Genomic DNA, 14,641 nt, shown 5'->3' on the forward strand with positions numbered 1-14,641 from the left:
GCGTGGTGTCACGCTAACACGGTTGTAAATTCCACAGTGAACACCCAAGAGTTCCTTCAGGCAGAGGTGACTCACCCACAGAATTTATGTATTACACATGAATGTGTAGCAGGCTCTGAAAAAACATACAAACAGAGGCACATGCTGACAACAAAACACAGGCACACAAAGTGAAACGCTAGCAGTAAAGGGCCATTGAAGAGCGGCTGGAGCAAACATGCTATAAAAGCTCTGAGCAGGCGGGCTCCACTATGTTGGGGGAAGTGAGTTATTGTATTTCATTAGTTTACCGGATGTCTCTTATTCACCCTCTCCACTCGTTACACTCCTACAGTATGAGTTTACTAGATGTTGGTGTGTGTTAGAAGATGTCATAAAGAAATACCTCCAAATAAAAAATGGACTATAAATAGTGTTTTGTTTTTGTTGTCACCTTGTTTCCCCTGAAAATCATTCAAATAAAGCTGAAACAACAAGATGGTTCACCGATAAAGAGAGAAATAGGAGAAATAAACAATCATTTGGAAGATTTTGTGCTCTCTGTGAAGTGAATATCTTTAGGTTTTGAATGCTGGTCCAAAGCAATTTGAAAACATCAGCTTTGGGACTGGGAAACTATGTAAGGTAATTACATTTTCTTACATTCTACAGAAAACTAAAACATTACCACTGACAAATTAATAAATCAATATAGAAAATTACTGTTGGTTGAAGACACACTTTCAAAAACAGGCTAACATTGATGAATACACTAAGGGTATCCGCAAGCCAAGCACTGAAAATGTACCCGTCATGTACTCCAGTAACTCTAGTAATTTATCTCTACTTAATACAGGCAACTCTTACATCCAGTCTTAACGGGTTACCATAGCAGAATTGTTAATAAATGATGAAAAAGACAATCTAGCACAATCATTTCACTGGTAATTATCAACTACAAAGAACATGAATGGTAACCTATTAATTAACCAGCTAATTTGTATGACAGTGTCACACCACAATCTTGACAAAAACAAAATACTGAAATCCTGAGGGGAAAACAATGTTAGAATAACAGCATGATGGCTATGAGCCTGAGCTCAGGCAACAGTAAGGTCTGCCTGCTTCCCTCCCTCCCTCCCTCCCTTCCATAGTAGGTACTGGGAACTGGGGGAGAGGGCACAAGCTCAGCTAGCCAGTAAAATCACTCCATGCAGCACTCACTGCCTACATGCACAGCCGAGTGGGGGGAGGGGACAAAGGCCATGTAATGTCACACTTTGGTGCCAGAAAAACCAGGGCTGCTCTGCGAACAGTGAGGGCACGTTCTCTCAAAGACCTCGACCACTTTAACTGACAGTGAGGCACTCAAGACATCCGCAAAGGTTATGTCCAAATGCCATCTTACTCGATAACTCCGCTGTCACATGCAAGAAAAATGTATTTCACATGTACTACAGAATATGTTTTGAAATGCTATTCAAATTCATGGCTTGCATAACTTGAAACTCAATCTACAACTGGACCTCATGCAAAACTGAGAATGCTAATTATTATTATTTTGTTGATTAATTCAGCAACCTATTTATCTATCTTCTTTTCTATCATGATCATTAGAACAATTAACCAAAATAAATGTGGAAATATATTATCTATAATATGAACATTTATATATGTTATTTGAAGCTCTTATAAAACAAACAACTAATATTTAATTATTTCACTTGAAAATGAACAGGGGTGGGGGGGAATGAAGAAACATTTAGAAAATCCATTTTAAGTGACTACTACAAACATGGGATTAAGATAACACATTCCATGTGCTGGTGACTCTAATATATCACACCTGGGTGTGGACAAAAACTAAACCAGACGGACGGTGGTGCTGGTTTGCTGTCGGTCCTGTGTTGACAAAGGATTTTGAAATGCTTATTGTACCCTTTACAATTTGCAGATCTTACAGAGCACCACATTGTTGGGTCACTGTCTAAGACACTCCCACAATGCAGATGATCACGGGTGAGGTTTGTTTTTGGCCACAGCTTTCATCTCGGGGTGATCCATTCTTCACTGCGATGCACCAATGCAAGTTACATCATGACCAAGAAAAGTCTTGTCTGTTGCTTTTCAGTTTCTGAAAAAGTCTTTTGGAAAGCCTTGGGAACAACCACAGTTCACCACTGGCTCCAACATGGTTTACAAGGTCTGTGTCTGCAGCAGATAAGAGTTCTGTTGTCTCCATAAATAACAGCAATGTGTACAACAGTGCAATTCTACGCATTTCATATACGGAACTGAAATTTATTAAATATGCCACTTTGGGAAGAGAGTACCATTATTAAGCCATTCAAGTAAGCAAGCTAGCCAAGTAAGCAGGAAAAGCATCAGCTTGTTTTCTTTGGGGTTTTATTTTTTCAGCAGCAGTGTGCAGGGGCTCAGGTGACCAAGATCTGATCTGTCAAGAAACTGTTAGGAAAAAGATTTTAACCCAGATGAACAAAATCAATTTCTGTTGAAGGACGTTCATCAGAGCATGACTCAAAAACACGCTTCAGGTCTTAATGCGCTTTCTTAAACTGCGTGTCAAAGGACAAAAACAAGAAAGGTCAGAAAGGTATGGACACAAACACACTGCAGGACATTCTTAGAGCCTGTGTTTAGCAGCTTGAGACCAAGACATTTAAGAAAGGTGGTTCCTCTGGAGAGAAGGAAAAATCCTGCTCGAAAGAGTCAACACTGAAATTACACACTTCTAGACCGCTGGTTTTTCTTTGATGAACGTTGTTGTACGACAAACAATTCCAATATTTTTGAAATCATAATATGATAAAGGTAAAATGCTCTCTTTTGAGCATACAATTCATTTTTAATGGACAGAAACAATTTTTAAATCAGGAAATACGATTTTTTCCCTTGAGGGAAAAATATAACAGACAGATGTTTTAAGCCTTCAACAGGACCTCAGGTCAAAAGAGCTGCATCACAAATAATGCTGAAATTTATGGGACCAAAAAGGGAAGACTGCTGAGCATTTGAGAGACTTGGCGACCAACATATAAGTCAAACGCCCCCGCTCCAACACATCAATCAAAACACACAAAACTATTTCCTCATCTGTGGAAAGAAGAAAACATCCTCATGTGAAACCAAACATCTTCCCCTGAACACTCTGCAGCGGTTGTAGTTGGTTTTGAGAACTGAGGAAGAGCAAAAGTTCAGCAAAGTTACTTGACTTTTGAAAGGCCAGGGAGAAGGCTCCAGCCCTAAACCAGTCTGGGATGTTCAGGGCAGATAATGCCAGCAATCCCAGGAATACCATCTGCTGTACGAGCCTCCTTTGTGGAACTCCCAGGCACCTACACTCATCTTTTCTAAACACCCTCCATATCTTGCTCACACATCAACTTTCCCCTCCCCTCTCTGTTCAATCCAACACTCTTTTTCTCCGCTACTCATCTATTTTCCTTCCTCCTCCCCTGCCGCCCCGCCCTCTCGTGACAACCTCTTTTGGCTCATTGCCACCAGCACAACATGCACACGGACATGCCTGCTGATGTTTTGAAACTCTGCCAGATACAACATGGGGGGGCGGTGGCTGTAAGCCGGCGACCTGATTGGACGGCCCCACGGCAGAGAAAGAAAACAATTCACTGTCAGCTGGTCTACTTACCCAGCGCGCATGTGACTGGTTGTTGTGTGCTTAATACTTCAGCAGCAAAAAAAAAAAAAGGAAAGGAAAAAAGGAGAGCAAAGGGACTGAGAGGGCGAGAGATGGTTTTAAGATTTTTTTGATTTTTTAAGTTTTGTCATATCATATAATTCACAATACCAGCACCAATTTTTATAACTTTTATATATTTACTGCATGTGCAATGTCTGGAAAAACAAGAATTTCCCTCCAGGGATTAATAAAGGAATTCTGATTCTGATTCTGATATAAGATGAAAAAAATAACACCATGATAGTGGTATTATTACAACTCGTGGGCGTAATGGCATCAAATCATTACACACAGTAACGACAAGCATGCCTGAAAGAAAAGTGACACTGCCGTCAGCTCCATGTCAGTTAGCTCCAGAGTGACACTGGCAGTTCTAAACATCATGATTTTACTTTAGGGCCACATTGCTGACAACAAGACCCCCCCCCTCTTCTAGCATTAACATAAAGCTCTCCTTGTTGTCTTGACTGTTCATTTTTGTCAGCAAAACTTAACCCCAAGCAAGGTTTGGTCTTAAAACAGGTCAATAATTTGCTACATTCGCATACATTCATCACTTGTTTGTCACACAGACACGTGTAAATGGCTGGCGTACCAACTTGGCAGCATAAGGAGAATGGCCTTTACAGAAAGTGGCCTAGTAACACGAGCAGGCCAACATATCAACTTAAGCAAAAGCCTGTCACAAGCAGCATTTCCCTTATATTAAGAAACCCAAGTCACAAACTCCAGAACTGCTAATCCTTGAAGTGAAGAAAGGAATCAGTGAGGACCAGGGACACCCACAGAGTGAAACAATAATTACTTAACCTTTCAATTAATACATCATAAGTACGAGATAATCCAGTCTAGATTTTTTTCAATAAAGCACACAGGTGTGGTGCTTTAATGCCATCATGACTTGACAGTTCAAAGCAGTGTGCTAACTGCTTATCAACACTGCAAACAAACTGGTTTAGTCTTGGCCTACTATTAAACAAAATGCTTAAAGTGGGACAAATCATGGCTGGAAGCTGAGCAGCATCCCTCAAATAGGGTGGAGAGCTTTAACATTAAGTGTGTTAACAGCATAATCCCACCAAGTGAGGTCAAATAATGGCCAATTATAACCCAATTGGTGCCCAGCCACTGAGTAGGAAAGTGGCAGCTTTCGGCTTTTGACTGGGATTTAAATCCTGTTGCCAAAGAGAACGTGATAAATGCCTTCCTTTCTATCCATTAAATTTATATGGCCCAAAGTCCTCAAATGGACATCAAAGCTAGGACACACACACACATACACATTCCCCCTTACCCTACATGAAACACATTCACAACACACAGGAAACAGGGAATGCTCTCTAATTACTGGGCACATGTTGCACATTAAAACTCTGGAAGTCTAACTTCATATAATCCAACTGGCTGTGTGGAAACACATACACACACACTAAAATCCTATTCAGAGGATAACTAGCTACAGATGGGAGATGCTCTTAGACAGGAAAGCTCTGCTGCCACACACTCACACGGATACTTCCAGGAGTGATGAAATGTAATCACTCGCCCCTCAACAGCAACAGCTGCTAAATCATGTTGAGGAGATTTTCTGCATTCATAATGTCCATTGTCACTGACACAGAGCAGACAGGGAGAGCTGATGAGAAAGGCAGGAGTCGGCAGAGGAAATACCCAGAGTGTGTGTGTGTGTGTGTGTGTGTGCATGAGAGAGAGAGAGAGAGAGAGAGAAGGGGAAAGAGAACCCAGGAGGTATAAACTCAAGTTACAGGAATTCCTCTGGCCTTGTATCAGCGTCTGTGTTGGGTTAGGTTTCCTTACAAACATTCTCTGCAAGCGAGCTCCAGAGAGGGGGAGTAAAACTGGTGATCACAAAGCCAACCCAGCATATGTTTTAAGTGATAGTCTTCTCTACAGACCTGCATAATGAAGCAGTAAAGTTCAACAAAGAAAGGCAGAAATGTGTGACAAACTACAATAAAGTGCTTAGACCTCCCACTGCAAGTGAACATCCCACTGTCTTCCTTACTTTAAAGATGACACAAATGGCCCCTGAGGAGATACAAGAGCATTGGTAGGCCGTCAAGCTGATTAGTTCAACTTCACCTCATCCTTATAAACACAATGCACTGCAGGCATTCATGGCCCAGCACCACTTTCTGCCTGCTCCCAGCTTCCCTCAGTAAACCCACCCCTCCCACTAGCATATAAAGACCATTTGTGTGCCGCTGAGAGACCAGGGGTGTCGTCATGGTGACAACAATTTAATCTAAAGCACAGAGTGACATTTTACAGGATTATCATATCATTAGGTGTCTTTCTGTTGGCACTGCATATGTATTTCAACACTGGAGGATGACATCACAGCAAGCAGAGGGCAGTCCTTTGATGTAATCCAATTTTCTATTTCACACACAACGTGGGACCCTCTGAGGGCCAGTGCTTCTGATGAGTAACAACTGACATTCATGTTTAAGTAGGCCAACATATTCACTCATGTGTGCACATACCCCATACATTCTTATCCGAGGGTAGTCGGCTCCCGTTGCTATCCAAGGAGGCTTATCTTCTACTATTTCTGGTTCTATTACCAAATGATCTTCAGCTGAAGTGTGTGAAATTAATAACTCTGCCCTTGTCCTCATTAGCCTTCCAGAAGGCTAGGTGGAATCCTGGAATACTGGAACAGGTATTAGTGAGCAGGTCAAATAGCACAACCAAAAAGGCAAGTCAGTTTTGGGTTGGAATGTCTGCCGTGTATAGGATGGATATACGAGTTGGACAAGTCTGTTGTTGCTAACCTGTTCAACAGCTAACCCAGCTAACACTAAGCACACACCATCAGCAGTGAGCAGTAAACGCTGGGCTTTTTGTCGCCTTTTCGGACAGAGGAACGTTAGAGGTGGCTATTGTCTTTGTGTTCATATGATTGTGATATTTCAAATTTGTTTATGTATTTATTATACAAAAAAAGAGAAGAGAGCTTGCTGAATGGGACAAACTTGCTATTCACACATATTTCCCAGCTGGAACTACAGGGCAGTCAATTAAAATAGGCAGGGCACATCCATGTGTTGCTGAGCAATGACACCAAATTATGATGCTGGTCATTATTTGGTCGTAAGATTCACAGAAAATTGGTAAAATATCATTTGGTATTGTGTGAAACCACACTGTGAACTACGCCTCGTGTCTCAGAATATCCGTCAATAACAAAACAGCCATCAGCTTGGCATAGAAAAAGCATTAAAAGAGGTCCAAATCACTATAAGTCTGGCCATATTGACAGCTGCTGCTATGTAAAAGGAGAGTTATGGTGCTACATAGGGTTACCAATAATCTGAAGAGCAGCATCACATTTGACTGCAGGAAAGAGCACTGTTTCATGCACTTAATTTTTTTTACATCACACCACTAGCTTAGTGGAGCCAAGGGCTTGGCTAACTAGGGCATGTGTGTATGTGTCTGTGTACGCAAATGAACCATTAGCTTGACATAATGCATTAATTGGCTAATTGGTGATTAACTGATGTTACTGGTAAACTGCTGACATCACCATTCTCTGTGGAATAAGGAATTTTTTTTGTAAGACTGCAGAGGGACACACACACACAAGCTGCTTGAGATAATATAAACTATTAGGCTAAAACAACAAGTTTAATTGGTCAGGATGCACTAAAATTTGAGGAACAGACAAGTTCAACTCTTGAAACCATCAGGTGGTAATGGCTGAGGTATACTCAGAAGCGCCTAGTCGCAAAGGTTGACCACAATGCAATTCAAATGTGTTTATGATTGTTGTAGTAGTTTAGAGGTTGGAGATAGCACATTGTTTAAATATGGTCATAGTGCTGCATATTTTCCGACAGTCTCTTCTGGATTCATCGCCAGTGTAACAAATTGAAGAAAAAAAAAAGAGAGAGTTAGAAATGGAATTCTGTGAGCCTGATTTCTTTCTCACCTCCACACAGCTGGCCAATCATGAACAGAAGTGCTGACAGGCAATTCTAATGTAGTGTACTGGCCCCTTAAGGCTAACGCTATCACATAATAAGATATGGAAACTTGAACATTAAGTAAATTTGTATCGAATAAGAAAAGTAGGGATTAACAGAACAGGAAGATAACAGAGATTAAGACAATTGCCACATTACCTATCTTAAAAAGGCAAATACTGTTTTTTTATAGAGGTTGTTTATAGGAGAAACCATTTTAATGTAGGATAGATGTGGAGCTGGGTGACGGACAATGACTCTGCCTGCTCAGTAGGTAAAGAAAGACTACCCTTCTCCTGTGTCATTCCCTCCCCCAGGGCTGGAGCACTGTGAGTGAGTGAGGCATTACAGGGAAATGAAGCCCTTACTGGAAAACTGAACCCACCTATTTACTGGCAAGGCATGGGGGGTGTGTAGGGGCCGGAGGTCATGGGGGAAAAAATTAATCGGAAATCTGAACTGGGCCTTTGTGACTAGGCGCTTAATTAATGTTTTGAAAGCTGCCGACAGAATTACTAATTCATTGATGTCCATGCATTTTTATTAACATTCAGCACATCAAGTAACTGTGAACTCCACTTCACCAATAAACGAAACAACCATCTGCTTCTTTTTCAAACTCTCCACTTTGCCACTGGTTCACTGTATTCTCTGTTGTACAGGCACAGACTCAAAAATGTAATATAACTTGATCCCTATACACATACAGATTTAAAGTAGCAGCACAAGCCACCAGGTTGTGTCTTTGGCATTGAGTGCTTAACAGGAATGCAAAATATTTTTTTTTCCCACACCAATACTGATAACTAATAATCACCGCTTGTCATGGCCGATACTGATAAGCTAACCAATCATTTTAATTTTAAAAAGAAGCTCATATCCTGTAGTTTCCACATGCCCAGGGATACAAAAGGCTAAGATGTAGTGAGCAAAGATACATGATTTAATATTCCACAGGCTAATAGGATTTATTGTGCTAATACTCAGACTTTTTCCCTCACCTTTGAACTCTTGTGGAGTATCTAACTCAAACTACAGTCGAGATGTCTCCCTCTGAAAGACTGATGGCAGTATGTCTAGTCTATACACTGCGTGGCTCTACAAAGGTGCATTAGAAAAAAGCATACTGCCACTGTATGCTTTTTTTCTAATGCACCTTTATAGAGCCACGCAGTATGCTTTTTTTCTAATGCATTAGAAAAAAAGCATACTGCCACTGTATCAGATTGTGTAGATGCTCCTCTTTTTGATTCAAAGAAAGCAATTTGGCTTTGCATTATCAGCTCTATTTATCAACAATAATTTCATTATCAGTAGTCAACAGCATAAATTACCCATTAATAATAATAATTTATTGTATTTAGTATCCTCAATACTTAAACATGTGGTATTTCTGAGCGGGCTCATGTTTTGATTGTATCATGCACAAGGATCCACAGAGCTTGTGGGCGATGCTTAGCAATGAACCTGCAACGGTGGAAAAGAAGATGACAGCAAGCTAACAAATGTGTGTAAACAATGCACGACTTAAATATTTTTCAAAAATCTCTTCAACAAATGTTTTATGAGAACAGAAGTGCCTTCGTATGTGTTTGTTAAGCCTAAAAGCTAAAAACTGTAAAATGTTACCTCGAGCTAGCAAATCTAGCAACTCACCTGGCCCAACAGGTATGTAACGAGAAAAAAAAAAAAATTTAAGCTTCAGGTCTCACTTCAGATTTTTTTCACCTCAACAACTGTGTAGTTGAGCGGAGTAGGAAACGGCAACTTGCCTCTGTTTCACAAGAGAATCACAACAGTTAGCCATCACCACAGGCCTGGCCAATAACTGATAGCGATATCCACCGCTGATACACAGCTGGAGGGCAGAGCAACACAGCAACAGAGTGGGCTACAGCAAACAGGAGTATGGCGCAGCTTATGGTGTCGGCGCTGTTTGTGTAATTACTGTCACTGCAACACAAATTTCGGCACCAAACAATTTCAACAATAAAAATAATTCTATAATCTTACAATGTTAAAAGAAAAAAGTGGCTGAATTTAATGAATTTATTTTGAATATAACTTTTCTCTCTCCTGCTATTTATTAAAAATATGTTACTATGAATGACCAATTACAATATCGACTGGAACTAAACATTTTACCATCATACATTCTTCAGCTGTATCAACTCTATCTGACCAGGTTAATTAGGACATTTTCACAACACAATTTTCTCAGCTTTCCCAGGATGCACCACTGGGCATGTTCTGAGTCATGATGTCGCAGTGGGCAGCACAGTCTTTGTGTTTTTATTTTTGTTTTTGTTTTGTTATCGATTAATGGCATCCTGTTGGTTTATGGTGTCTCACGGATGGAAAGGTTGTAAGTTTTACACATAAAACTGTAACAACTCCAAAGAATGTGTCATCCACACCTGTTAATTGGTTATGTGAGAAAGCTAACATGTCTTCAACTTTTGCAGTAGTTGTACACCATTTGATGAATTGAAGTGCATGTAAATATACTACCTAATTACTGTGCTAAACATTTGCTGACCGACTGACCACACTTAAAGACCTCATTTGATCAGACATTTTTGATTATCTACAAAGTATTTTTTATTCATGGTCCTGTGGCCAAGACGGGTATTCTCCAGCAGCAGCAGGGAGAAATTCTCTGGGCTCCTCACCAAAAACCAGAAGGGGTACAAAACTGACATCGTAAGACATCCCCCACCCCCTGTGCTGTTTGTTATGCTTCCTAACCATATGACTAATCCAACAAAGGCCAGTTTCCTTTGCAGTTTGCCTTCCCCTATCAGATTTTGAGCCCAAGGTTCAAACTTGTCTTTGCCATTATCAGAGAAAAGCTAGATCTCTATAATATATCCATGAATAGGACTTCTAACAGTCATAGAAACATGTGTGCAGTTAGTACAGGGGCCTCTCTGCCCTGAATGGATGGTGTGGTACAGATTAACCAGACTCTGCATGTGTCTATGCTTATAAGTGTGTGCGCGCATGCAAGCTCTCACTGTGTGTGTGAGTGTGTGTATAAATCCAGCTCAGCACACGTGCCTATTTGTCTCCAGGGAACTAGGTGAAGAGCCACTCAGCTCCCTTTGAACCTAAGGCCATATGGCCCCCAGTATGGTTCTATACGATACACATAATGCTATTACACTATAGGTTTGTGTGTATGCAGACAGTAAATAATGATGTTATTACACTATAAAACCACAGGACCAGTAGGGTAGACTAAGATACCCACAGTCCCCAGAACTGTAAAAATGTCATGCATTCCTTCATTTCTACAACCATTTATTCATATGAATTAAAAGACACAGAGCTGTGTCTCCAAGGTGCAGTGCTTTAAGTTGTATTTTTATGCTCTACTCACCTCACTGTCATGGTGTTGGCAGAAGCTCATACGATCCTGGAACAGAGACAGAAGGGCAAAGTTGTTCTGGAGGGACTGCGCGAGGGAAACCGACACCCCTGGCTGGCCCGAGTTGCTGTTGGCATTGACCCGGCCCAGGTGGAGGTTCTCTCCCAGGCATTCAATGAAGTGGTCCTTCGTCAGCCGCACCCGCTGGTGTGCCCGCACACAGTTGTCGCACAGATACTCCTGGCAGTCAAGGCAGTGGGAGGTGGCTGGGTTCTCCTCATCGCAGGAGCTGCACTGAGGCTCACCCAGGTGGTGAGGGTGCAGCAGGCCTCCATGAGGGTGATGGAAACCAGAGGAGCCTCCACCTAAGCCTCCCCGATGGTGGTGGCCGTTCTTGTTCTGGATCTGCTCCTCAGAGCTCACCACCACGTCTAGCAAGTTGCTGAAGAGGAAGTTGGAGGAAGGCAGGGAATCCACACCAGCCTCAGAGATGGACACCTTCTGGTCGCAGGTGGGGCACAGCAGCTTCAATGGATCACCAGGACTACGCTGGCCTTCTAGGCACTGCCTGCAGAAGGCATGGAGGCAGGGCAGGACGTGGAGCCTCCTTGTGGTCTGGCTGGAGGAGGATGAGGTATGTGAGGAAGATGAGGAGGTAGAAGAGCTGGAGGAAATGGGAGCAGAGGAGCCACACAGCTCCTTACAGAGCGGGCAAGTCTGCAGGTCAGAGTCTGGAAACGAAGCCATCTGTGGCGTTACCGAAACACAGGCTAAGTTTACAATATGCACAGCACCAAGGTTGAGGTATTCATTTGGGGACACATCGGTCCGTTGCGTTGTGTAGAAACTAAAGTTGTATTTGAGGTAGATTCATGAGGTATTAAAGTCAGTTCAACAGTGAAAACAGCACTCATCGACTTACAGATTTTCTCTGTATTATATAACTCTGACCTGATGAAAAACAAGGAGGTAGCCAGTTCTTCAAAACAGTTATTGAAAGACTGTTTCTGAGATAACAAAAAGAAAAATACTTGGGCTGTTAAGATCTAATCAGTCGTGTAAGGCTTTTTAGGAGGGGGGGTCATCCGCGTCATTCTTTCAGATAAGACCAACAAGATGACAATGGACGATGTTGGCGCCTCTGTGCAGAAAGATGGGCTCATAAAATAAACCCCAAACTGGAGTGACGCTGGGTCGGCGTCGAAATACTGGGGGCTCCGTCTCTCCTTCCACACCGACTCGGCAACATGACAACGGGGTTCTGCGCAACAAAACAATACGAATATCAAAGAATTTATAATTTGGCTTTCTCTTCTGCTCTCCAATACGGGCCCGTGTTGTCGTTGTGGCGTTTCTCTTTAGTCAACCATCGGGGCCCGATCAGACGGCGTCAGGCGCAGCCAGCGGAGGGTTGGTAGTCTCAGCGCGAGCCTCGGAGAACGAGACTGTAAATTATTCATCAAAGCAACGATCTCACAGAGTGCCTTGGGTCATTAGGGCATCAAAACCAAACACAGAGCCCCCGAAAAAAGCCAAAACATCAGACAAGACTTGTGTCACAGCCTCTGTGGGAGATTTCACCGGTCCACCTGGTGAAGAGGCCCCTTCCAGCTCTTCTTCCCCGTTGAGTCCGTCGGTTGATCTCTGTGGGTCGCTGCGTAGAGGAATGCGCAGCGTTTTTCCTCCAGCAGCGTGGAAAACGGTGCCCTACAAACGGGAAAAGCTCGGTCCAACGACCGTATGGACCTTGATTACGTGCCTTACTTCGCTGTTGTTGCCGTTGCTTGCCGCTGGACGAACTAACGTTAACGTAAACATGAGGTATGCGCACTCGTAGGCGCGTGTTGCTCGCGATGCAGCTCCTCGAGCCGCTCTTATCCGACTGAGAAAAAAATGGACCCACTTCCGCCCTGGCAGGAGAGAGGCGAGGGGGGTGTGAACCAAACGCTCGTTTCCGATAATGATTCGAGCGTGGTCGTGCGCGTGCGCAATGCTCACGGCTATGAGTAGGAGAGCAAACAATTTTGCCCCAGTTAAAGGTGAATGTAATTGTTTTAACATTAGAGTTGGAAAAGTTAAAGGAAATGAAATGGGATGAAACCCAGAGGCCTTTATTTTATTCAATTTACTAATCCCTGAGGATATAGAGCACATCAGGCTAACTGTGACTGATGTTCAGACGGTAGCCTGTAAAGGGTTTAGTGGACTGGTGGAGATTAGCTAATGGCTGCTGACATTACCGGACAGTAACCATAAGGCCTCACAATATTTGGAAGTTGCGGTCTCGAGTGATTGGTGCACATAGAGTAAAGCTGTATTACATTGTATCGTGTGTTTTTTTCAGGGCATCTATGTGTATAGATGCAGCCGTGGCCTAGAGGTTGGAGAAGCGGCTTGTGATCGGAGGGTCACCAGTTCGATTCCCCCACCAGGAATCGACGGGCAGGAAAAATTTGGGTGTGGTGGAGTGATTAATGCGAAAAAAATGCCCCCCCCTTCATTAGCTGGCTGATGTGCCCTTGAGCAAGGCACTTAACCCCCCAATATGCTCCCCGTGCGCTTGATGCTGCCCACTGCTCCTGTGTGTGTTTCACTGCATGTAATTTGCCGGGTGTTGCATGTGTGTGTTCAACTAAGGATGGGATAAATGCTGTAGTAAAATTCAGTATGTAGTATGTGTGTAAAAATATATATATACTGCCAATAAAAAAAAAGTTGATTCTGATATATGCAATAAAGGAGACATCATATTGATATTGATATCACGGTTCTTTATCTTGTGAGTAATGTTAAAATGAGTCTTTATTTTGTTGTTCACTCAGTGATATTTTTTTTGGATAATGACAATAAGTTTTCACCTGAGTGCACAGAGAAGATATAGCATTTAAAAACTTGTTTAATTAACCGATAAATTGTTTGTGCATATTGACCAAATTATACATCTTTCTGTTTTATGTAGCCTATACATCTGATCTCCTGAACTCTGAATGAGAACATAGCTCATCTGGGGCCTGACACAAACAAACTGTACCATTCAGTTGTAGCCTAATGGAGATATCATTTCTGTGATGCGCTACTCAGACAACACACAGTATGGTGGGGTAAACAGTTGTCTGTGGACTTGTTAGAGTCCTGGGACATATAATGGTATTGATCTTCTGTGGTTCTTCTCTTTCCTCCCTCCTTCTGAAACAGTGATGAGAGCTGAGGCACAGGATAGCACTTTAAAACTCATCTTAAAAAAAAAAAAAGCATACAAATGAAAACACACTGAAGTGAAGCCTGCATTAACACATCATTCTGCTCTATGTCATCTCACATTTTAGAAGCCTCACATTGGGTTTCTAATTAATTAATCATTCATTCACTCACTTTTCAGAAAGTGGCTTTTGTTACCGCTCACTAACAGGGCTGACTAAACATTTAAACAACATACTTAGATTGCTTGCTGAAAGGAAGACAGAGGAAGGGACAGGGTCAATAAGAAAACACAACAGAGGAGGAAAGCAGTATCTGGGGCAGACCAGTCCAAACCGTGGAGGTAGTTTATTAAGTGAAATCATATGAGACAATTGGTTA

General features: G+C 42.2%; 1 protein-coding gene across 1 annotated transcript in view; it reads right to left on the reverse strand.

Annotated features, from left to right (window-relative positions):
• trim71 (tripartite motif containing 71, E3 ubiquitin protein ligase) overlaps positions 1 to 12,985 on the reverse strand; it is a 31,111-nt gene extending 18,126 nt beyond the window's left edge. The window contains exon 1 of the mRNA XM_046417497.1: positions 11,075 to 12,985. Coding sequence (XP_046273453.1) covers positions 11,075 to 11,809 — 735 coding nt within the window. The 5' untranslated portion in view covers positions 11,810 to 12,985. The remainder of the gene's footprint in view (positions 1 to 11,074) is intronic.
• Positions 12,986 to 14,641: the final 1,656 nt, after the last annotated feature.

Source organism: Scatophagus argus, chromosome 17 (assembly GCF_020382885.2).
Source record: "Scatophagus argus isolate fScaArg1 chromosome 17, fScaArg1.pri, whole genome shotgun sequence".
NCBI classification, from domain to species: domain Eukaryota; kingdom Metazoa; phylum Chordata; class Actinopteri; family Scatophagidae; genus Scatophagus; species Scatophagus argus.